Source organism: Amyelois transitella, chromosome 24, assembly GCF_032362555.1.
Source record: "Amyelois transitella isolate CPQ chromosome 24, ilAmyTran1.1, whole genome shotgun sequence".
Classification (NCBI taxonomy): domain Eukaryota; kingdom Metazoa; phylum Arthropoda; class Insecta; order Lepidoptera; family Pyralidae; genus Amyelois; species Amyelois transitella.
In genome coordinates this window covers 6,953,358-6,979,060 of record NC_083527.1, presented here as the reverse complement: position 1 = coordinate 6,979,060, position 25,703 = coordinate 6,953,358, and the positions used below count along the sequence as shown (strand labels likewise).

Here is a 25,703-nt window from a genome sequence, read left to right as displayed (position 1 = left end):
TTATATCCCTTGCGGGGTCGACAGAGCCAACAGTCTTGAAAAGACTGAATGGCCTCCATGGGAAAGAGATGGAGTGGTCCTATTCTTTTTTGTATTGGTGCCGGGAACCACACGGCAGACTAAATGCATATACATTTATTTTCGTAACCAATGATAGAAACTTAATTTTAAAATGGAAATCCTAAAAAAAATGTAAAAAGACTTCAGAATACTAATATAGTTCTTGGTCTAAAATATAATATAGTTTGCTTTGGAGCAGACCATGAGTCTTAAACTCTTGATAAAGGCTGAAAGGCCACGTTCAGCTGTATGGCTCAATGATGGAATTGAGATTCAAATAGTGACAGGTTGCTAGAATTCCAACCAATAGGCGTTTTCGGAAACCTGCCGTTGAAAACTGGTAGAGAGACATCACCCAACGAATATTTTCGGATACCAGCTGATAAGAAAGTTCTTGGGCTTAGATTATAACATATTATAGATAGGTAGATAGATAGATAGACTCCTTATTGCACCATAAGGAAAAGAAAAACAGAAAAAAACACAGATAATGAGGTACAAAGGCGGACTTATCGCTAAAGCAATCTCTTCCAGTCAACCTTAGGGTGGGAGGAAATTAAAATAAAAAGGCGAATGGCCCAGTACATATAAAATGAAATGCAAGGTATATATTATAGTTTGCTTTGGATCAGACCATGAGTTTTAAACTCCAGGTATCTTGTAATTCGGGGCGAATTTCTTTTCTCAAAAATGACAAGATTTTGTTTTCTATTACCAAATTTCAGCTCACGCCTTTCAAGAACAAAAAGTATAAAACAAGTGACGCCCACATAAATTTCCTATCTATACTAATATTATAAAGCTGAAGAGTTTGTTTGTTTGAACGCGCTAATCTCAGGAACTACTGGTTCGAATTGAAAAAAATATTTTTGCGTTGAATAGACTATTTATCGAGGAAGGCTTTAGGCTAATATAACATCACGCTGCTACTATAAGGAGCAAAGAAATAATGGAATATGTGAAAAAAAAAAACGGGGAAAATTATTTATCCTTGAGGGCTTCAATGATGCCCAAAATAACTATTCCACGAAGTCGCGGGCACAGCTAGTTTATTACATATAATGAAAGCCTTATCGACATATATGTATGAGTCAGAAGACTAATGCCGGTATGTTATGGTGACTGGATTTTATGTTGTCCACCGGTTGCTATGACTGCGAAGTGTTTTTTTTAGTGAACATATGTATGTAGGTAATTTTGATAAATTACGCTGGTTTGTTTTATGTACGTACGTGTATTCATGTATGTCACTACTAGCTTTTGCTTGATTGACTTTGTCTGAATTAAATGTCTATAAATTTTAACTTGTAATGTTACATTCATTAAATCACGTTTATATCCCGTGCGGGGTACAGAGCCCAACAGTCTTGAAAACACTGATGGGCCACGTTTAACTATTTGACTTTAAGATATGTAGAATTAAGATTCAAATCGTGACAGGTCGCTAGCTCATCGCGTAAAAGACGAATCCCAAGTTTATAAGTGCCGGGAACCACACGGCACTGTCTGCTTAACGTAAATAATTGACACTACGATCCCGTTATCAAGTTATATATATCACTTGAATGACTTTCTTATTTCAATAGGCTCCGATAGAATCGCGCGTGAAACTATCGCTGTCCCGTTTTTCGTCATGATAAAAAGCGAAACAGCGATAGATAACGCGCGATAAAAACGGCGTCGCGCTTGCTTGTTGTTACGCGGGCACTTATACGAGGTTCCTAATCATTATTTATAACTGAAGATCAGTGTACTATTTAATGAAGTTTTTTTTTACATTAATTAAGAAATTACACAGTAAACACTTGCTTTACATACATATATACAATACATATATGTGCATTCGTTCAAATATATAGATAAAATCACGTCTATATTCTTTACAGGGTAGACAGAGTCAATAATCCACGCAAGACTGACAGGCCACGTTTAGCTTAAATGGAAATTAAATTAAATAGTGACAGGTTGCTAGCCCATCGCCTAAAAGAAGAATCCCAAGTGAGCATATCTCTTGATTGGCTCATTCGGTCACGATTTAGATTTAAGAGCGCTGCAGTGTAGTTTGTTCCGCCGCTTCTTCTACACATGCGCTTTGGAAGCGATAATAGTTATAATTAGATTTAAGTGATGTGACGTCTATAAGCGATACCTTGTATCCAATTTTGGAAATAAATCTATTCTATTATATTACGTCTCTATCCCTTGCGGGGTAGATCTCGGTGGTAGACAGATCCAACAGTGTATGCTATATGGGAATACTCGTAACTACCTAACAGGATGTAGAAAATCTCACCTTTTATGATATCACAATAATAATTACCTTTAGTTAATACAACTTTGTGAATCTGATAGAAGATAATTTGCAAGTAGGTGTGAGTCAATGTTTGTATGGTACAAAAAACAATTAAGTCAACAAATTCAAATTCACAGGTTTCACAGTATTCATTATTATAGAATACTTGATATCACTTAATAATTGTCAAATCTTTTGGTTTCACAACATTGGTTGATGTCAAATAAATTACTTAAAACTAAGTTTACTGCCGCTCCCAAGGCGTCAGTGCAGAAGAAGCGGTAACAAACTGCACTGCAGCATTTTCTTCAACAACGTCACCTTCGTCAACAATTTCGATATCATCTTAAACTTACTTTACACCAATTAAAAAAGAATACTTCCATCTTTTTCTCATGGATGTCGTAAAAGGCGACTAAGCGTTAGATATCCCTTGCGGGGTAGACAGAGCCAACAGTCTTGAAAAGACTGAATGGCCACGTTCAGCTATTTGGCTTAATGATAGAATTGAGATTCAAATAGTGACAGGGTGCTAGCCCATCGCCCAAAAAAAAAATCCCAAGTTTGTAAGCCTATCCCTTAGTCGCCTTTTACGACATCCATGGGAAAGAGATAGAGTGGTCTTATTCTTTTTTGTATTGTGCCAGGAACCACACATAATCCATAATTCATAATTAACAATTATTAATCAAACAATAATTCATAATATAGACGTGACTATATGTAGGTATGTTTTAAATTGATATAAAAGTGACAATAGGAAATCTAACACCCCAATTGTATTGTTTTAAACCATAACATTAAATTGAAATCTCTTGATGTTTACTTAATTGTCGAATAATTTTTCGTCAATATTCGACTTTCGTCGATTGTTTTAAAAACTGTTATATGGATAGTTGTTTAGACGTTGAATTATATTGTTCTGCAGCGGGAGCGATGATTCGGCTCGACCGCCACCAAAGGGTATATCTTCCGCCAGGCTAGGTGTGATGCCTGGGGAACCGCGCGACAGACGATGTTGTGTCGGAGGTTGTATATATGCTCCAATCCGTGAAATCTTTGCTTGCGCGATTTAGGTTTTTCGCTGGTTTTTGACTGATAGCGTCGCGTGATTTCTTTATTTTATTTTTGCGATTTGTGGCGTATAGATAGTTGTCTTCACAGTTCTTACGTGCACTACACGGGTGATCAATTGATAGGACATAATAAATGTGGCGTTCCACGCATGAGGTAGTAAGTAAAAAAATACCTCCTGTGCCGTGTGGTTTTCGGCACAACTCATTTCCCATGGATGACGTAAAAGGCGACTAAGGGATAGGCATGTAAGCTTGGGATTCTTCTTTTAGGTGATGGGCTAGCAACCTGTCAATATTTGAATCTCAATTCAATCAGTCTTTTTAAAACTGTAGGATCTGTCTACCCCGCAAGGGATATAGACGTGATTATATTTACATATGGATGTGTGTATGTAACTAGATAATTAAGTTAAAAATCAGCAAGTCACTGTGTTATTCGCAATAATATACTAACATAAATACAAATAATTCATAATTAACAAAAAAAAAATGTCTGGCAATATTAAAATATACAAATAACACATTTCTTTTTGCGGTGACGATTAAAATTACATGTAACTTTTAGTTCCCACGTAAGTGATAAGATAAGCTATCATATACATATGTATATGTATGTCATATCATTGTATTGTACGATCGATCATACAAGTGTGTAAGTTATATCAACTTTTTATTACGTAGGTACTTTCAGTTTTACGTTTTAATGGTAGTAATAGATAGATAGATCTATATTAATATTATAAAGCCAAAAGCGGGGTTATTCACGATCTATACTTATATTATAAAGCTGAAGAGTTTGTTTGAACGCGCTTATCTCAGGAACTACTGGTTCGAATTGAAAAATTCTTTTTGCGTTGAATAGACCAGTTATCGAGAAAGGCTTAAGGCTATTTATCATCACGCTGCAACTATAAGGAGCTAAGAAATAATGGAAAAGGTGAAAAAAAAAACGGGGAAAATTATTCAATAACTATTTCACGCGGACGAAGTCGCGGGCACAGCTAGTACATTCTAAGATTTTCTTTCGCAACGGTCAATTTCAAAGAAATGACGAGTAAAACCGCGTAGTTGAGTATGTATTTACAAAACATACATATAATCACGTCTATATCCCTTGCGGGGTAGACAGAGCCAACAGTCTAGAAAAGACTGATAGGCCACGTTCAGCTATTTGGCTTAATGATAGAATTGAGATTCAAATATTGACAGCTTGATAGCCCATCGCCTAAACGAAGAATCCCAAGTTTATAAGCCTACCCCTTAGTCGCCTTTTACGACATCCATGGGAAAGAGATGGAGTGGTCCTATTCTTTTTTGTATTGGTGCCGGGAACCACACGGCACAAGTTAATTCTCTTATGCAAATAATTACTCTAATGTTTCGTATCATGTACCTAGTCGAAGTACTTACATGCAATTCATTGATATCATTATAAGTAGTAATTTATGCGTGTACATTATCCTCTTATGCCGATCCTCACACAAAACCCACGGTGGCTGACACGTGATCGTACATCACGATTGATTAGCTGCACCCTGCGGATCCGCTTGCGTGGGTTTTGATGTCAGCAGCTGGAAAACACATTAAGCCAAATAGCTGAACGTGGCCATTCATTCATTTCAAGGCTGTTGACTCTGTCTACCCCGCAAGAGATATAGACGTGACCATATGTATGTATGTATGTATTATCTGGAACCAGAATCACTACCCGCCACCAGCCAGACGCCGCGCCGGTCATTAGCTGAAGTTCAGCATCACCAGTCAATGTCAACAATTTTTGTAATGTTCCTAATTTGAATTCAGTCTGCATTGCGCTGTCCCAGTGACCGCACGCTTTTGCCTCGCTCACGCGGTTCTCGTGTTTTACTTGCGGGGCGTAGATTTTTTTTTTCTTAATTTTTTCCTCGAAGTGGTTCGACTAGTTCTTGTGATTTAGTGCTGTGGCTGGCGGGATTTTTTTAGGTGCACTTACTTTTTGCGGTTTGTGTTTTTTTTGTAAAAAGTTTTAATTTAAAGTAAGTATTTTTTACCATTTAATGTAAAAGTTCATGTGCCGTGTGGTTACCGACACCAATAAAAAAATAATAGGACCACTCTGTCTTTTTCCCATAGATGTCGTAAAAGGCGACTTAGGGATATGCTTTTAATTGTAATTTTTCCTTTAGGCGATAGGCTAGCATCCTGTCACTATTTGAATCTCAATTCTAAAAGCCAACTAGCAGAACATGGCCTATCAGTCTTTTCAAAAGTGTTGGCTCTGTCCACCCTGCAAGGGATATAGACTATATGTATGTATGTATGAAAATATGTTTTTAATTGATATATTAATATTTCCAGTAAATATTGTTAATATGTAACATAGGTGCAGATTTATAACCTGAAGCAGGAAAATTAAAATCGTAACTTATTTTTGCATTTCCTCATACTTAATGTTGCTTCTTTAGTGTAGTTAAGTTAGTTCTGAATTAACTAGGTACCACTATTTATTATACAATTTTTATGTTTATTAAAAATAATATGTTTTATCTCATTTTTAAACATTTCTTAAATTAAAATTTTATATACATATATTAAAAATAAGAACAATATAAAATAATTATGTTATCTACCAGCATGTATGTTATGTGTTTATAATTATGAAATGTCGAATTTTCAGAAATTAAAGTCGATTTAAAGTTATTCAAATTCTGAAAGCGAAGTTTTATCTCAATAGGGAATAGCTTTTCTTTAATTAAAATGCAAGTATTTATTTTGATTAAATAAAAGGCTATAAATAAATAAAACTTACGTACTAATTTATTACAGAAAAAAAATGATGTAATTTATCAGTATTTCCATTAATAAGATGTTATTACAAAACATAATTGCAAATAATTCTACACGTAAAACATTATCTGATAAATAATTATTATTTTATTGTCAAGTCATCATGGCTGTTAAAATGTTATAACTAAGAGTAAGAGTATCTTGTAAGGAGAATGCGCATTCTGCTTACTCATATTGCATTTTCCATTGGATTGCACCATCTTATGTAATTTTAAAAAATAATTTAATAACACAATTTTCCCAAAAGTTGCAATAAAGCGTAATCTTTTGACGTCATTAACATAATATAAAGGTTTAACGTCTGCAAAATTTCCAAGGTGTGTATTTGTCGAAACGTAAATTCATGTCGATTGATTTTGTTTAATTCGAAATACTTAATTAATAAATTTATTTATTTAACTGCGGGACGTTTCTGAAAACTAGTTTTAAGATTAGGAGACGGGTTGTACGAATGTAGAATAATGAATTTTTTAAATTATTTTATTTTCAAATGAATTCATTTCGAATACATTCTTTTTTTTTTTGTTTCAAATTTGTTTTTTCATTTTGTTTTCAAATCATAGATATGTTTTTTTTTCAATTTTTTTAGTTTATTATAACCGCTCTTTGAGCGTTTTGAAATAAGCCCTTTTAAGGTAGTTTGGCTTTCCTTTACCTAAATTTAACTTACCTTACTCTTTTTAATAGTCACGCGATTGTGAAGATGTATGCAATTATGCACACATGCACAGGTACATATAATCAAGACTATATACCTTACAGGATAGACAGAGCCAACATTCTCGAAAAGACTAAAGATAAAGATTTCAATAATTAATCATTATAATGTATGTAGTTTTAAACAAATAAGTTCCCTTGCAGTTTACTCAACGTTTTTTTAACAGACCGTCATCTTAAACACGTCAGGACATGTTCATGGCACATATAATCAAGATGTTAATACGAGGTCAATTTGTAAAGGTTGTTTGAACCATGGAGTTTCTTATATAGAATAGACATTTCTTTAAAATTTCATCTCCTTTTATATAGCTGTATGTGCATATTTTACGGCCTCTGTGGCGCAGCGGTAGTACGCTTGTCTGTGACACCGGAGGTCCCGGGTTCGAATCCCGGCCAGGGCATGATGAAAAAAGAACTTTTTCTGGCCTGGGTCTTGTTTATGTTTATCTATATAAGTATTTATTATATGATATTTTATCGTTGTGTTAGTATATCGTAACACAAGTGTCGAACTTACTTCGAGGCTAACTCAATCAGTCTCATATATATATGAGGAAGTATTATGTCGTCTCTAGCACACTTGCCACCATGATAGAATTGGGACAGCAGTTCATGATGGAAGGTACAGTGAGCGTGGGTGTCTGAGACCCGATGAATATACTCGAATCTGATTATAATTCGGCCCTTTTCGGAGACTTTCGCTTATTTGAATAAAACGTTTTTTAATCTCCATGCGCTATCAGCGTGTGCCATGGTTGATGCAGGTGAAAGTGCTAACTCTCTTAGCCGCCTAGGACGATAAAGGGAAAAAATGCACAGTATGAAAAAATACCGTGTGGTTCCCGGCACCAATACAAAAAAGAATAGGACCACTCCATCTCTTTCCCATGGATGTCGTAAAAGGCGACTAAGGGATATGTTTACAAACTTGTGATTCTTTTTTAGGCGGTGGACTAGCAACCTGTCACTATTCGAATCTCAATTCTATCTTAAAGCCAAATAGCTGAACGTGGCCTATCAGTCCGCTCAAGATTGTTGGCTCTGTCTGCCCCTCAAGGGATATAGACGTGATTATATGTATGTATGTATGAAAAAATACATTATCTCTCATGGGGTATTGCTAGCCCATCGCCTAAATGAAGAATCCCAAGTTTATGAGCCTATCCCTAAGTCGCCTTTTACTTTTTACTTTTACTTTACATATAATAATAAAGGACGTCCTTATAAAGGGTCAGGTCAAAAGTACCCGAAACCGCCGAGCTTGCATGAAGAGAGTTATGAATGTGGATGAAGCGAAGGAAGTATGCAGAGATCGTGGCAAGTGGAAAGAGGTAGTCTCTGCCTACCCCTCCGGGAAAGAGGCGTGATTTATTTGTATGTATGTACATATAATATATAAACACTAGCACGCGTCTTCTACCAACTCTTTGCCAACGTTCGGTCAAGGTGTCATGGTATGCCTCTCATTAAAATCGCCCTTCACCTTAGACTTCCAATATTGATCGATTTGTAATGACATATTGATGTTATCAACTTTCAGACTTTCCATTGTTATGAATAATTGATTTGGGGTTGTAAAGTACTCGTCATCATTATCGAAGGGTTCTAATGACCAAGGTCATGCCGTGGTCATAACTATGGAGGCTTGTTCACCTGGCGCACTGCCCTGGTATAACTAAAATGCCGTTAAAAAAAATGGTCTCTTTCTTTTCACCTCAATCGGAACTCTGATTGGTAGGAAGGAGAGGGAATACTTTTTCACAACATCACCAGTCGGCGCAAGTGTCGATACCGACGTCTATCGATAAAACTATCGACAATTCAGCAACACTACAAACGATTCGGCTCGGCAATCAAAATACTCTTATCTTATCAGTGTTATCAGCTTATCTTTGGCGAACTGCTATCAGTTTGAAGTGTAACTGACGTACGTCAGTTCAGTTAAGATAATAATGAAAACTGTCAGTGACACTCATATTGTGTTGATGTCGTAAAAGGCGATTAAGGGATAGACTTATGATCTCGCGATTCCTCTTGTAGCCGATGGGCTAGCAACCTGTCACTATTTGAATCTCAATTCCATCTGTATATAAGCCATACAGCTGAACGTGGCCAATCAGTCTTTGCTGGCTCTGTCTACCCCGTTAGGGATAAAGACGTGATCGTATGTATGTATATCTCTGTTTTTAGATCCTTACAACTGTGAAACTTTCAAAATAATTCTGACTCATTTGTACCACCTTAGAACTCATCTTAGCGTGCTACCACAAGTTAGGTAGAATTCGAATATACCTACTGCAATTTCCATAGATTCACATCCGATCCATCTCTTTTCCATTGATGTCGTAAAAGGCTACTAAGGGATAGGCTTACGAACTTGTGATTCTTTTTTAGGCGACGGGCTAGCAACATGTCACTATTTGAATTTCAATTCTTTAATAATTAAGCCAAACAGCTGAGCGTGGCCTATCAGTCTTTGTATATTGGCTGTGTCTACCCCGCAAGGGATATGGACGTGATTATATGTATGTTCTCATCCGCAAAAAACAGTCAGACAGACAGCTCTTCTTTTTCCAGGAATATTGCATGTTATCCCATTTTATTTACATTGAACATTGTTGTTTTGGCGTAAACCCAAACCGGTGACCGATGAAAAACGGCTCACAGACAACTTACTCTAAGAAACGTCTAAATGCGTCTAAAAAAATTAATTGTTCTTAATTATCTTTGACTCAACTTGTTTTTTTTTAAATAGATGTTGTACTGGCAACGTACAATGTTAGAATATGAACTAAAAATTTAATTAAAATATTTTTTGATAATAAAAATAGATTTTGTTTGTTTTTTAACATACATAAATCGCGCCTCTTTCCTGGAGGGGTAGGCAGTGACCACATCTTCAACCACAGCCTTGAAAAGACTGACAGACCACGTTCAGCTATTTGGTTTTAAGATAGAATTGAGATTTAAATAGTGACAGGTTGCTAGCCCATCACCTAAAAGAAGAATCCGAAGTTTATAAGCCTATCGTGTAGTCGCCTTTTACGACATCCATGGGAACGAGATGGAGTGGTCCTTTTCTTTTTTTCTAAATCTATATCTTTATGCTCAAAGTATAGGTATGGTAGCCATTTTATCTCCGTTACAAGTTACAAAAAAAAATACATTTTTTTTATCTCTTTCTTAACAGCGACACGAACTTCTGACCTCGAATCTAATTAACATATTATATATTTTTTTAATTGGCCCGCATTTCTGTTGATTTGTATTAAGGATAATGATAATACTCGTAATAAAGAAGGCTAGTGACAATAGACATCGTAATATATGTTTTTGAATATTATACTTTTTTGTTAAAATAAATAAATTGTTTTTTTGATATTTAATTCTATACTAATATTATAAAGCTGAAGAGTTTGCTTGTTTGTTTAAACGCGCTAATCTCAATAAACTTCTGGTTCGAATTGAAAAATTATTTTTGCGTTGAATAGACCATTTATCGAGGAAGGCTTTAGGCTACACGCTGCAACTATAAGGAGCAAAGAAATAATGGAAAATGTGAAAAAAAAAAACAGGGAAAAATTATTCATCCTTGAGGGCTTCAATGATGCCCAAAACAACTATTCCGCGCGGACGAAGTTGCGGGCACAGCTAGTTCATAATAAATTTTCTTCGGTTTGTTAAAACAGCTCTGCATGCGTTTACAAAATTAATTTTAATGTTGTTTCGCTTAATTTTGCAAAAAGTTTACATTCATTCATATAATCACATCTATATCCCTTGCGTCTTGGTAGACAGATCCATTTACCTTGAAAGACTGATAGGCCACGTTCAGCTGATAGGCTCAATGATAGAATTGATATTCAAATAGTGACAGGTTGTTAGCCCATCGCCTACAAAAAGGATCCCAAGTCTAAAAACCTATCCCTTAGCCTTTCACGATGGGAAAGAGATGGATTGGTCCTTTTCTTTTTTATATTATTATACACTAGCTGTGCCCGCGACTTTGTCCGCGTGGAATAGTTATTTTGGGCATCGTTGAAGCCCTCAAGGATGAATAATTTTCCTCGTTTTCCCCGTCTCATTTTATATTGGTGCCGGGAACCACACGGCTTATGTTTAAAAGGAAAAATAAATACTTTTTACTCCGTTAGCGAAGTCATTATCCATTGACAATTCGTGAATTCGTAAATGGGTCACGAAGTCGACAAAACTACCTATTAATAGAAATTTTCATTCAAGTGTCACATGAATTTTTCATCTCGTCTCGCTGTGTAGGTTAATTATGATGGATCATGTTGACATGGATAGGCTTACAAACTTGGGATTCTTTTTTAGGCGACAGGCTAGCAACCTGTCACCATTTGAATCTCAATTCTATTATTAAGCCAAATAGCTGAACGTGGCCTTTCAGTCTTTTCAAGACTGTTGGCTCTGTCTACCCCGTAAGGGATATAGACCTGATGATATGTATGTATGCATGTTGACATGGTAGAAGGGGGCAGGCCGAAAATATCATCAATCATGCATGATAATGCCGAAAAGATCGGCATGCATGGCTGGACGTAGCAAAAGATGATGTGCGATCCAATGGACTGAAATCCGAGTACGCCGATAACCGGACCAATTACATACGAACTGTCACTATTTGTCAGACCCAATGGTTGACTGGTAGATAAGCATTAAGTCTAATATGCTATAGACTTATTACAGTATTTTGTACATTAAATTAAAGTATAAATAAAATAGGAAATACAACATAAATAATATTAGTTTAAAAAGTGAAAAATGGAAATTAAAAATTTTTATTCATTATTATGGGGCAAGCGGTAACAAACTGCACTGCAGCATTTGCTTCAACAAAGTCAACTTCAGTTCGTGACATACAACGGGACAAGATTTTATTATATATCGCTAATCATATCCACTTAAATGAATACTGACTTATAATGACTATAGTTCTGGAATGATTAATTTGCGTCTGACTAAAGTAATTTATACATAGATCAGTTGAAATTATTTATGGACAGACATGGCATTCGGTACACAGATACACTTGTTATGGATTTATAATGGACAATGGACATTTGGACACGATGATCTAGTGAGATGGAAAGATATTATAAAGTCAACTTGGACATTGTACGTTTGTTATTTGTAATTCATGCGCTGTTGTGTTTAAGATGATGTCTATCTAAATTAAGAACTGAAGAAAAATATTGTTTTTTTTTATTTTATACATACATACATACATAAAATCACGCCTCTTTCCCGGAGGGGTAGGCAGAGACTACCTCTTTCCACTTGCCACGATCTCTGCATACTTCCTTCGCTTCATCCACATTCATAACTCTAATTATTTCTTAACATTTTATTTTATTAACAGACAAATAATAATTATTCTTTTTACCTTTTAATGCGAATTTTTTTAACGATTTCATTTTAATAATGAAATTTAAAATATTTGTTACAACGTAGTTTTCCATGCGGACGAAGTCGCGAGCGGCCTCTAATTTGATATATTTAGAAGATTTTTACTTACTTATCAAGGATTTCTTTTGTTTCAGATAACAGAGTATCCATCAGTAGCTGCCCACACTGAATTTACAAAGACACAAGTCTGCACGACTCTAAACTGCATGTGATATAATTTATTTTAGATTTAAGACTGCATTTTAATTGTCGCCGTCAATTCGAAGACCATAAATTCGGGTGAAAACTACAGATTATAGAGTGACAATAAGACGTGACCTTGTCAATTGTGACTGTAGACTGAAGAAGGGGAATAAAGATTGAAGAAATTGTATCAGAATGAAGGACAGTGTGAATTGCAATTGCACGCACACGTTATCAAATGATGTTGAATACAAAGAAGTGGTTGTAATTGGTAAGTTTTTTTAAACATTATTTTGTTATTAAGTTTTAGAATATTTTAAAAGCTATCGTGTGGTACCCGGGCACCGATTGAAAAAAAAAGAGAATAGGACCACTCCATCTCTTTCCCATGGATGTCGTAAAAGACGACTAAGGGATAGGCTATAAAAACTTGAGATTCTTCTTTTAGGCGGTGGGCTAGCAAACTGTCACTATTTGAATCTCAATTCTATCATTAAGCCAAACAGCTGAGCGTGGCCTATCAGTCTTTTCAAGACTGGTGGCACAGACAAGCGTACTACCGCTACGCCACAGAGGTCATCTGTATCATCATTAGGTAGTCCACGTTTGACTAAATTGATGGATGGAATTGAGAGTCAGAGATGACACGTAGCTGACTCATAATCTAAAGATTCCGAAGGTTTACACCATTACTACATTGATTGACCAGGAAAGAGTAAAGCTAGCTAATCACGTTTATATCCCTTGCGTGGTAGACAGAGCCAAAAGTCTTGAAAAGACTGAAACGCCAAATTCAGCTGTGTGGCTTAATGATAAAATTGAAATTCAAATTGTGACAGGTTGCTACCCCGTCGCCTAAAAGAGGCATCCCAAGAATATAAGCATAGCCCTTAGTCGCCTTTTACGACATCCATGGGAAAGAGATGGAGTGGTTTTGTTTTTTTTTTTTTCAATCGGTGCCGGGAATCACACGGCACTTTGAAAGGATGAAAGCAAGATAAAAAAAGAAAAATGATTCACCAGAAAAATTAACTTCTGCAGCAAATACATAAATGAAATGGAAATTTCCCGAATAACACTTGAGTAATTGAGTAACACAATACTTTGCTATCGCTTCCCATTAAACTGTGACCCCCTGACCATTGACATTTATTACTGCCTGGACAGTGTGCCGTGTGGTTCCCGGCACCAATACAAAAATGAATAGGACCACTCGCATCTCTTTCCCATGGATGTCGTAAAAGGCGACTAAGGGATAGGCTTAAAAACTCGGGATTCTTTTTTCAGGCGATGGGTTAGCAACCTGTCACTATTTGAATCTCAATTCTATTATGTAATGAATGTAAAAAAATACTTAATCAAGACATAGATATAATACATTTTATTAAAATCTGTCCAGCAATTTCAAAGAAAATAGGTCATTGTCTGTCTCTTGGCTGCAATTAGATACAATTGAAAATAAGATCGCTATTAATGTTTAGCGTCTATTTTAGTCTTCGTTCTTGTCAGAATGTCAAAGTTTGTTCGCCTTATTTTTCCAAATGTTTTATAGTATTATCTACTGAGATATACATTCTTAACAGCCTATTACGTACATTATTTATCCCTTCGGTCTTTTCATTCATACATACATACATACGGTCACGTCTATATCCCTTGCGGGGTAGACAGAGCCAACAGTCTTGAAAAGACTGAATGGCCACGTTCAGCTATTCGGCTTAATGATAGAATTGAGATTCAAACAGAGACAGGTTGCTAGACCATCGCGTAAAAAAAAGAATCCCAAATTTGTAAGCCTATCCCTTAGTCGCCTTTAACGACATCCATGGGAAAGAGATGGAGTGGTCCCATTATGTTTTTGTACATACGTGTACTTGTAAGTGATCATATGTATGTATATATGTATGTTAGCTTTATTATAGGTACGTACGACCGCGCTGTTTTGAAACATAATATCTTGTCACCGCGACATCTATCTATACACACATTTATGGTCCGAGAATAAGACATTGTTTTGTATTGTACGTTTATATAACATACATACATACTTACATTTATCACGTTTATATCACTTGCGGGGTAGACAGAGCCAACAGTCTTGAATATACTGACAGGCCACGTTAAGCTGTTTGGCTCTATGATAGAATTGATATTCAAATAGTGACAAGTTGCTAGCCCATCGCCTGAAAGAAGAATCCCAAGTTTATAAGCATATCCCTTAGTCGCCTTTAACGACATCCACGGTAACGAGATGGAGTGGTGCTATTCTTTTTTATTGGTGCCGGGAACCACACGGCACGGTAATTATCTACACAATGGGATTTTAACCTTTCGTCTGACAAACTAATTGCTGCAATTACTCTAAATAGCTGCTCGCTGCTTGCTTGTAATTACGCAATTGTTTTTTTTTAATTTGTGAATAGGTTCTTAGCCGGGGTTTCTAAGGGATAGGCTTTTAAACTTGAGATTTTTCTTTTAGGCGATGGGCTAGCAAATTGTCAGTTTTTGAATCTCAATTCTATCTTAAAACCGAACAGCTGAACGTGGCCTATCAGTCTTTTCAAGGCTGTTGGCTCTGTCTACCCCGCAAGGAATATAGACGTGATTTTATGTATGTATGTACGCCTCCCCTGTCTTTGTAAGACTGTTGGCTTTGTCAACCCCGCAAGTGATATAGACGTGATTATATGTATGTATGTACGCCCCCCTTGTCTTTGTAAGACTGTTGGCTCTGTCTACCCCGCATGGGATATAGACGTGATTATATGTATGTTTGTACGCCCCCCTGTCTTTGTAAGACTGTTGGCTCTGTCTACCCCGCAAGGGATATAGACGTGATTATATGTATGTACGTAGGAATGTACGCCCCCCTGTCTTTGTAAGACTGTTGGCTCTGTCTACCCCGCATGGGATATAGACGTGATTATATGTATGTATGTACGCCCCCCTTGTCTTTGTAAGACTGTTGGCTCTGTCTACCCCGCATGGGATATAGACGTGATTATATGTATGTACGTAGGAATGTACGACCCCCTGTCTTTGTAAGACTGTTGGCTCTGTCTACCCCACAAGGGATAAAGACGTGATTATATGTATGTACGTATATGTATTTGTTCCCAGGAAACGGCCCCAGCGGATTAGTCACGTCCTTCATGCTGGCGGGGAACGTGCCCCACCTGAAACAGATTCCGGATGACCTGCCCATAGACGACATGCTGAAAGCCAGGTGGGTTCGCTAGTCAAGTAAATAAATATATACGTTGCCCTGGTATAACTAAAATGCCGTTATATGTCAAATCCTTGTTTTAAGTAAAAGGTCAAAAATGCGGTAAAAATTTAAACTGATGCCATTCATCAATGAGAACGCCTATTTATGACTTAATGGTACCAAAATTTCGTATGTGTATACAGATCGAAAGAGATTTTTTTTTATTATTCTACTGGTAAAATAGGTGAAAATCCTGATGTCAGATGACGGCATTTTAGTTATACCACGGCAGTACGGGACAAATTACACTGTTTGAGTTAGCCTCGAAGTAAGTTCGAGACTTGTGTTACGAGATACTAACTCTACGATACTATATTTTATACATACATACATATGGTCACATCTATATCCCTTGTGGGGTAGACAGAGCCAACAGTCTTGAAAAGACTGATCGGCCACGTTCAGCTATTTGGCTTAATGATAGAATTGAGATCTAAATAGTGACAGGTTGCTAGCCCATCGCCTAAAAAAAGAATCTCCAGTTTGTAAGCCCATCCCTTAGTCGCCTTTTACAACATCAATGGGAAAGTGATGGAGTGGTCCTATTCATTTTTGTATTAGTGCCGGGAACCAGACCGCACAAATATATTTTATAATAAATACTTATATAGATAAACATCTAAGACCCAGGCCAATCAGGAAAAGTTCGTTGCTCATCACGCCCTGGCCGGGATTCGAACCCGGTACCTCCGGTGTCACAGACAAGCGTACTGCCGCTGCGCCACAGAGGCCGTTAAGTTAAGTGCGAATCGGTCGTCGAATAAGTAAGTTAAGTGCCGTGCGGTTAACGGCACCAATACAAAAAAGTATAGGACCACTCCGTCTCTTTCCCATGGATGTCGTAAAAGGCGACTAAGGGATAGGCTTACAAACTTGGGATTCTTTTTTAGGCGATGGGTTAGCGACCTGTCACTATTTGAATCTCAATATCATTATAAAGCCATACAGCTGAACGTGACCTTTCAGTCTATCCAAGACTGTTCGCTCTGTCTACCCCGCAAGGGATAATAGCCGTGACCATATGTATGTATGTAATAAGTAAATTGCTCGGTTGATATGCGTATAATAGGCACAGGTTCAAATCCCACCTTGGCCATTGTAGGTACCTATAACTATTTTCGAAGTTATGTACATTAGTTTGAATACTAACCGATGCTCTTACGGTGAACGGAAAACATCGTGAGGAAACGTGCACATTCAGGCAACTGGAGGTCGTAAAAGGCGACTAAGGGATAGGCTTGTTAACCGCTCCGCTTCGCTCCTCTCGCAAACTTAACATTTTAGTACCACCTCAGTTTCGCGGGAATTATACTCGAAATAACTTTTTTCATCGCTGCATTGTAAATTATAACAAATTTTTCTCAGACATAGACATATTTTCCTGTTCTCTGTTGTCCACTAAAAACAAAGTGTGTACAAAATTTATCTTGAAACAGATTTCTTAATATTGTTTTCGGTTTTATTTTTTATTTTTATACTCTTTACGATTTTTGTGTAATGCTAATTGTATGCATGCATCCCGTTACATACTTTTAATTTAAATAACACAAAGTTCGTTAACACGCGTAGTTTTAAGTTATTATAATTCATATAATATTTACTTAATCGGCACTGTTTGGTCTATAATACTGTATACTGTTCTATAAGATATTTTATTTTGTACTTATGACTGTTTGTGCCAAAATAAATGAAAAAAAAAAAAAAAAAAAAAAAAAAAAATAAGGATTCCTCTTGTAGGCGATGGGCTAGCAACCTGTCACTTTTTGAATCTCAATATCATTATAAAGCCATACAGCTGAACGTGACCTTTCAAAACTGTTGGCTCTGTCTACCCCGCAAGGGGATATAGACGTGACCATATGTATGTATATTGCAGAGCAATATAAAACACCAAGACGCTACTTCTTCGCCCTGGCGTTTGTCCCAGTTAAATTCTCACCTCTCTGGAGAGCAGAATGTCTACCCCGCAAGGGATATTAGCCATGACTTGTTCAATGTGTTGAACGTTAAAATTTCCAGACTATCAAACCTGCCAGTTGGACAGAATCTGTACGAGACTGATCTGCTCCAGTTGGCCGAAGGTCTGGAGGGCCGCAGCCAGAACCCATTGCCTCTGCTGGTAAGTAGTCACCACCGTGCTTTCGTGAAATTCATTCATTCATTCATATGATCACGTCTATATCCCTTGCGGGGTAGACAGAGCCAACAGTCTTGCAAAGACTGAAGGCCACGTTCAGCTATTTGGCTTAATGATAGAATTGAGATTCAAATAGTGACAGGTTGCTAGCCCATCGCCTAAAAAAGAATCCCAAGTTTGTAAGCCTATCCCTTAGTCGCCTTTTACGACATCCATGGGAAAGAGATGGGAGTGGTCCTATTCTTTATTTTTTTCGAATGGTGCCGGAAACCACACGGCACTTTCATGAAACACCACCAGTTTCCACCCGCGCTGCCCTGGTATAACTAAAATGCCGTTGTCTGCCAAATCCTTGTTTTAAGTAAAACGTCAAAAACTGCCGTAATAATTTAAACTGATGCCATTCCATCAATGAGAACGCCTATTTATGACTCAAAGGTAAGTACCAAAAATTCGTATATACATACAGATCGAAAGAGATTCTTTTTTTCTTATTTTACTGGTAAAAAAGGTGTAAATCCTGATGTTAGATAACGGCATTTTAGTTATACCACGGCAGCGCGGTCCACTCGCGCCAATTTAACGCCACCTACAAATAATAAACACAGGTTTAAGCGGTACATACATACATACATATGGTCACGTCTATATCCCGTGCGGGGTAGACAGAGCCAACAGTCTTGAAAAGACTAATAGGCCACGTTCAGCTATTTGGCTTAATGATATAAATTGAGATTCAAATAGTGACAGGTTGCTAGCCCATCGCCTAAAATAGAATGCCAAGTTTGTAAGCCTATCCTTTAGTCGCCTTTTACGACATCCATGGGAAAGAGATGGAGTGGTTCTATTCTTTTTTGTATTAGTGCCGGGAACCACACGGCACTATCGGTCACGCGGTCACCTTACCGATTCAATCACAGACGCTCTCAGTAACGCACCATTGATTTATGTTTTTTATCGAATCATAACCGGTTTTTTTTTGCGTTTGCATGGCCTCTCTGAACTCAAGCCAAGGTCAGCGTTCTAGACATTGGTCTTCGTTAGATTATGATGTCAGTTTGGTTGCAAACTGATGCTTTTGTGCCGTGCGGTTCGCGACACTTTGGAATAGGACCACTCCACATCTCACCCATGGATGTCGTGAGTCGTGACCAAGTGAAAGGCTAATAATTAAACTTGTGATTCTTCTTTTTGGGTGATTGACTAGCGACCTGACACTATTTCAGTTCCATTATTAAGCTGTACCGTGGCCTTTCTTTCCAAGACAATTGGCTCTGTCTACCCCGCGAGGGATAAAGACGTGACTATATGTATGTATGCAAAATCACGGGTAACTGATAGTGTGTGATAAATATATACAGGATGACTTGTGTACTCATCTAAAGGATATTTAAAAACGTTAAAAGAAGTATATCGGTTCATATTTCAGAAAGTACGAAACAAAATAAAAGTATCAAAATCCACGATCCTAAATACGTCATATCACCCCGGCCGGCGGAAAAGCGACGCGTAAGATTCAGAGGTCAACGACACAATTCATTCAGCTGAGCGATCTCGACAACTCTGTACTTTACTTGATCTTGATACTAGAAAAATAATTTATTTTTCAGACATTTATTTACATGTTTAGTTTTGATTTTTTTTTTGTAGTATTGGTCTTTAATAAAGCGTGTGAAGTAGTTTTTGATGGTTTTTTTAAATGTGAAAATGATGACGTTTAATTTAAATAATAAAATAGGCTTTAACGGCTCAGAAGCATGGGTCTATGTTTAAAATGATGCAGTTGTTTTAAATGTCAGCCTGTATATTAATAGGCATGTCAAAAACCTCATTACCATACTTAATAGGGCAATTTATAGAAACGCAACGCTTAATTATATAATTGAGATTCAAATAGTGACATGTTGCTTATCTATGTACAACTTACTTAAAAATTTTATTGACATATCCTACGTAATGTTTGAAATTACATAAAAATCGGACCGAACCGTTCGAAAGTTATCGCGTTACAAACATACATACAAAAATTTTATTTTCGGCTCCTCAGCTCCTCCTAATTTTTTCTTTTTTTATTATTTATAACACCCTCGTTTTTTTTCAGATGGACAATCTGCTAAGGCCGTGTGCTGACCTGGGCATTCAGGCTGACCCGCTGATCGAGTGGAAATACGATGTTGAGAAGCAGGTATCCTTATTTTAGTGTTCTTGATGACTTGATTCTGCAGAGGGGAATGATTTGAGCGTATATAGGTAGCAGACCTTATGATACTGTTCTACCGTCAATTTAATGAATAGGACCACTCCATCTCTTTCCCATGGATGTCGTAAAAGGCGACAACGAGATAGGCTTACAAACTTGGCATTCTTATTTAGGCGATGGGCTAGCAACCTGTCACTATTTAAATCTCAAATTTATCATTAAGCCAAACGGCTGAACGTGGCCATTCAGTCTTCCCAAGACTGTAGGCTCTGTCTACCCCGCAAGGGATAAAGACGTGACCATATGTATGTATGTAAAATTCTCGTGTCACAATATTCGTTCACGTACTCCTCCGAAACGGCTTGGCCGATTCTCATGAAATTTTGTTAGCACATTGAATAGGTCTGAGGATCTATTTTTCATACCCCTTAGTGAGAAGGGTTGTCCATCCTTAACATTTTTTTTAAACTAGTAATCTATACTAATATTATAAAGCTGAAGAGTTCAGCTTGAATGCGCTAATCTCAAAAATAACTGGTTCGAATTGAAAAATTATTTTTGTGTTGAATAGACCATTTATCGAGGAAGGCTATAGGCTATATAACATCACGCTGCAACTTTTAGGAGCGAATAAATAATGGAAAATGTGAAAAAAAAAACGGGGAAAATTATTTATCCTCGAGGGCTTCAATGATGCCCAAAATAACTATTCTACGCGGACGAAGTCGCGGGCACAGCTAGTTACTAAAAAAAGAAAAAAAAACGTTTGCCGGGACATCTAGTACCTAATGGATAAAAATTTTGAACTTAAATTTTGACAATTTGTTCCACCAGATCTCCCACATAGTGCTCGGCCGGGGTCCCCCCGGGGGCGCTTGGCACGGGTTCCCCGCGGCCGTCAGGACCCTGTCCCCCAGTTCCTGGCTCACGCTCCCCCCTCACAGCGCCCACTCCGGAGACAGGCTGCCGGCCAGCGCGCTGGCGGACTATTACAGGAGATACGTGCGCGCTACTAAGCTGAAGGTACATTATGTTTTAATATGTATAAGTGGAGGGTTAGCGTTGGCTGTGTAGCATATATTAATCTGAACAATAATAATATATATATGGGACAAATTACACAGAATGAGTTAGCCTCGAAGTAAGTTCGAGACTTGTGTTACGAGATGCTAACTCAACGAACTATATTTTATAATAAATACTTATATAAATAAACATCCAAGACCCAGGACAATCAGAAAAAGTTCTTTTCTCATCATGCCCTGGCCGGGATTCGAACCCGGCACCTCCGGTGACACAGTCAAGCGTACTACCGCTGCGCCACAGAGGCCGTCAATGTATTCTCTTGTTCACATTCTATTCTAAGTTTGGATATTTGACTGTTAAAGAAAATGCTGCAGTGCAGTTTGTTACCGCTTCTTCTGCACTGACGCCTTGGAAGCGGCAGTAAACTTAGTTTTTAAGTAATTTGTTTGACGTCAACCAATGTTGTGAAACTAAAAGTTTTGACAATTATTAAGCGATATGAAGTATCCTATAATGAATGATGAATAAAAATATTGAATTTGAATATTGTTTGCGGCCAGCATTAGCATAGCAGCTGTCTACCCCGCAAGGGATTTAGACGTGACCATGAGTATGTAGCATTATGCTGTGGGGGTACCCTTTCCGGAACAGCATACTACATGTCTATTTTTGTACGTATATGCGATATACAGGGTGACATTTAAAACAACTGCATCCTGTTAAACATAGGCTATACCCATGCTTCTGAGCCGTTTGAACCTATTTTTATTTAAATTAAACGTCATCATTTTCACATTTAAAAAACCCTCAAAAACTACGTCACATGCTTTATTAAAGACCAATACTACAAAAAGAAATTAAAACTAAAAATGTAAATAAATGTCTGAAAAATAAATTATTTTTCTAGTATCAAGATCAAGTAAAGTACAGAGTTGTCGAGATCGCTCAGCTAAATGAATTGTGTCGTTGACCTCTGAATCTTACGCGTCGCTTTTCCGCCGGCAGGGGTGATATGACGTATTTAGGATCGTGGATTTTGATACTTTTATTTTTTTTCGTACTTTCTGAAATATGAACCGATATTTTTCTATTAACGTTTTTAAATATCCTTTAGATGAGAACACTTAACAGTTAACTTTATGCAGTTGAATTAAAAGTCACCCTGTATACGTCACTTAAATCTAATTATAACTACTAACGCTTCCAAAGCGCGTGTGTAGAAAAAGCGGCGGAACAAACTGCACTGCATCATTTTCACCGGACGTCAATTTACAAATTTAGATATCTCTTAAATCCGAAACGAACTATCGCTCCCGCTACATACCTTATACATATATATAATTGGTCTTTCCAGCGTTTCTTCAGGTCGGGCGTGGTGGTGACGAGCGTGCGATGCGTGCGCGCGCGCGCGGCGCCGTGCTCGGCCGCGTGCCCGCGCGCCGCCGCCTTCTGTGTGGCCGGGTGAGTGGCCCGACATACTTTACAATTCGACTGACTGTTTCTACATACACGTTTCCGTTCTTCGCTGTCGGTAGAGCACAATTTGCAATAGAAAATTTTAATATTCCGTGTGGATCCCGGTACACCAATAGAAAAAAAGAATAGGACTACTCCATCTGTTTCCCATGGATTTCGTAAAAAGGGAGTAAGGGGCTTATTTTAGGCGATGGGCTAGCAACTATTTGAATCTCGATTCTACCATTACGCCTTCCCAGAACTGAACGTGGCCAATCAGTATTTACAAGACTGTTGGTCTCTGTATACCCCGCAAGTGATATAGACGTGAATATACATATTTATGTATTATCGTGGCAAGTGGAAGGAAGTAGTCTCTGCGTACCCCACCCCTACGGGACAGATTCGTGATTTTATGTACGTACTAGCGACCCGCCCCGACTTCGCACGGGTGCAATATTATAAATGTTATTATATATAAAAACTTTCCTCTTGAATCACTCTACCTGTTACAAAAAACCGCATCAAAATCCGTTGCGTAATTTTAAAGATTTAAGCATACAGACAAACAGACTAAAATAGCGACTTTGTTTTATACTATGTAGTGATGTATGTATAAGTAGATATATACATATACCTACTTATATATAAATGCTCACCTAATATTTTGAAAAAGAAAACTATATCTAGCCTGAATACTATACGCCGAAGTTGCATGAAGAGAGTTATGAATGTGGATGAAGCGAAGGAAATATGCAGAGATCGTGGCAAGTGGAAAGAGGTAGTCTCTGCCTACCCCTCCGAGAAAGAGACGTGATTTAATGTATGTATGTATATCTAGCCTTACAAAATACATTTAATTCTTTTTCTATTAAATCTGTTCAATGAAAATATAACTATTTCTAGCCTTACAAAATATATTTAATTCATATTATATTTAATTCCAGTTACGACAAAACGGAGGGCCGGCCGTTCCGGTACGTGTGCGGGCGCGTGGTGCTCGCTTGCGGCGCCGGCGACCGGCCCGGCACGCTGGCGCCGGCCGCCGCCAAGTACTGCCTGCACTCGCTGGCCGATCTACAGGCGGCGCTGGCGGCTGAACCGGCTTGTGAGTTATATATATATGTGTGTGTGTTATTATGTAGGTAAACTAATGTTGTGATGCTGAAGAGTTTGTTTGTTTGAACGCGCTAATCTCAGGAGCTGCTGGTTCGAAGTTCGGTTTCGTTGGTGGAAAAATTCTTTTTAGGCTTTAGATTATATAACATTACGCTACAACTATTAGGAAGCGAAGAAATAATGGAAAATGTGAATAAAACGGGGATCTTTTAGGGTTTTAATGATGCCCAAAAGAATTTTTCGATCGATTCGAAACTGTGCCTTTTTGCGCCGCACTTAATACCTATTCAAATTCAAAATTCAAAATTTTTATTCATTATTATAGGAAACTTCATATCCCTTACCTAATAATTGTCAAAACGTATGGTTTAACAACATTGGTTGACGTCATATTAAGTAGACCACCAACGTTTATCACGTCAACCTGTGCCTTTTTGCGCCGCACAATACTTACCGATTAGATCACCTCAATAGTGACTAACAATGTGATCCCAATAAAAATTAAAATAAATCTATAATATAAAAATGAATCGCCAAATGTGTTGGTAAGCGCATAACTCAAGAACGCCTGGACCAATTTGGCCAATTCTTTTTTTTTATATTCGTCGAAGCTCAAGGATGGTTTTTACGGCGAAAAAATACCAAATAATTGCCTGAAAAACCTTAAAAACAGTCCTTTTCTTTATCCCATACAAACGTTTTCTAACTAATACGTACAGTCAATTTGAGCTTTATTGCCAATGTATAAAGTTCACTGTTGTCTAAGCAATGTAGGTCCAATAGATAGGAACAAAAAACTGTCATATTACAAATCTTTTTGACAGAAACGAAGTCTGTCGGGTCCGCTAGTAAATAATAAAATTATTTATAACTAGAGGCCGCCCGCGACTTCGTCCGCATGGAAACCCTATCAATCCCGCGGGAACTCTGGGATAAAAAGTAGCATATGTGTTATTCTGGGTCTTCAGCTACCTACATACCAAATTTCATGGTAATCGGTTCAGTAGTTTTTGCGTGAAAGAGTAACAAACATCCATACATCCATACAAACTTTCGCCTTTATAATAGTAGTAGGATAATAAATTAATAAATAAATACCAATTGTGTCATATTAGTGTCAATGTCATTGTCAAGAGAGATAGACTAACAGTTTGTAACGGCCATACAAGACAATAAATCAGTTGGGCATTGCGTCATCATGCAAGCGAAGCTCGAATGTGTTTTATTTATAAATATCCTAAACAATCATAAATTCCTATATGAAACACCAATTAAAATAAATCTGTTCTATTGTAACCCCCCCAGCGCCCCACCCGGTGGTGGTGGTGGGGTCGGGAGTGTCCGCGGCGGACGCGGTGCGGCTGGCGCGGCGCGCGCGCGTGCTGCACGTGCACCGCGCGCCCGCCGCCGCGCTCGCGCGCCTCTCGCCGCGCGCCTACCCCGACTACTGCCAGGTGGGTGTTCACATTCATTAGTGTAGTTTGTTCCGCCGCTCCTTCTACACGCGCGCTTTGGAAGCTGTAGTAGTTATAATTCAATTCAATTTATTTCAGAAACAACATACATACAGCATTCGAAAGAAAAAATTCATTACATACAAAAATTAATTCAATTCAATTCAATTTATTTATTGCATCCTTAATGTACAGTATACAGGTCATCGTTTATAAACAAAAATCTATACAATTAATTACCAAACCCAAATATAATATAATAACATTCTAATATCAAATGTCAAAAATAATGTAGAATTCAAATGTCAAAAAAATTAATAAATTTAAAAATCATCTACACTATTAGATTTTTGTTATGTGACTAGCGACCCGCCCCGGCTTCGCACGGGTGCAAAATTATAAATGTTGTTATACATAAAAAAAAACCGTCCTCTTGAATCACTCTACCTGTTA

The 25,703-nt window shown here is 37.5% G+C and overlaps 1 protein-coding gene across 3 annotated transcripts in view; it reads left to right on the top strand.

Moving 5' to 3' along the window:
• Nucleotides 1–25,703, top strand: part of LOC106143462 (oxidative stress-induced growth inhibitor 1) — a 35,878-nt gene that overhangs the window by 7,543 nt on the left and 2,632 nt on the right. The window contains exons 1-9 of one of the 3 annotated variants that reach the window (XM_060951194.1): nucleotides 5,224–5,409; nucleotides 12,543–12,862; nucleotides 15,712–15,817; nucleotides 17,879–17,978; nucleotides 20,098–20,181; nucleotides 21,031–21,219; nucleotides 22,577–22,683; nucleotides 23,625–23,785; nucleotides 25,102–25,250. In XM_060951194.1, coding sequence (XP_060807177.1) covers nucleotides 12,787–12,862; nucleotides 15,712–15,817; nucleotides 17,879–17,978; nucleotides 20,098–20,181; nucleotides 21,031–21,219; nucleotides 22,577–22,683; nucleotides 23,625–23,785; nucleotides 25,102–25,250 — 972 coding nt within the window. In that variant the 5' untranslated portion in view covers nucleotides 5,224–5,409; nucleotides 12,543–12,786. Of the gene's footprint in view, nucleotides 1–5,223; nucleotides 5,445–12,542; nucleotides 12,863–15,711; nucleotides 15,818–17,878; nucleotides 17,979–20,097; nucleotides 20,182–21,030; nucleotides 21,220–22,576; nucleotides 22,684–23,624; nucleotides 23,786–25,101; nucleotides 25,251–25,703 lie in introns of those variants that run through there. The other 2 variants (XM_060951192.1, XM_060951193.1) reach the window with 2 other exon arrangements.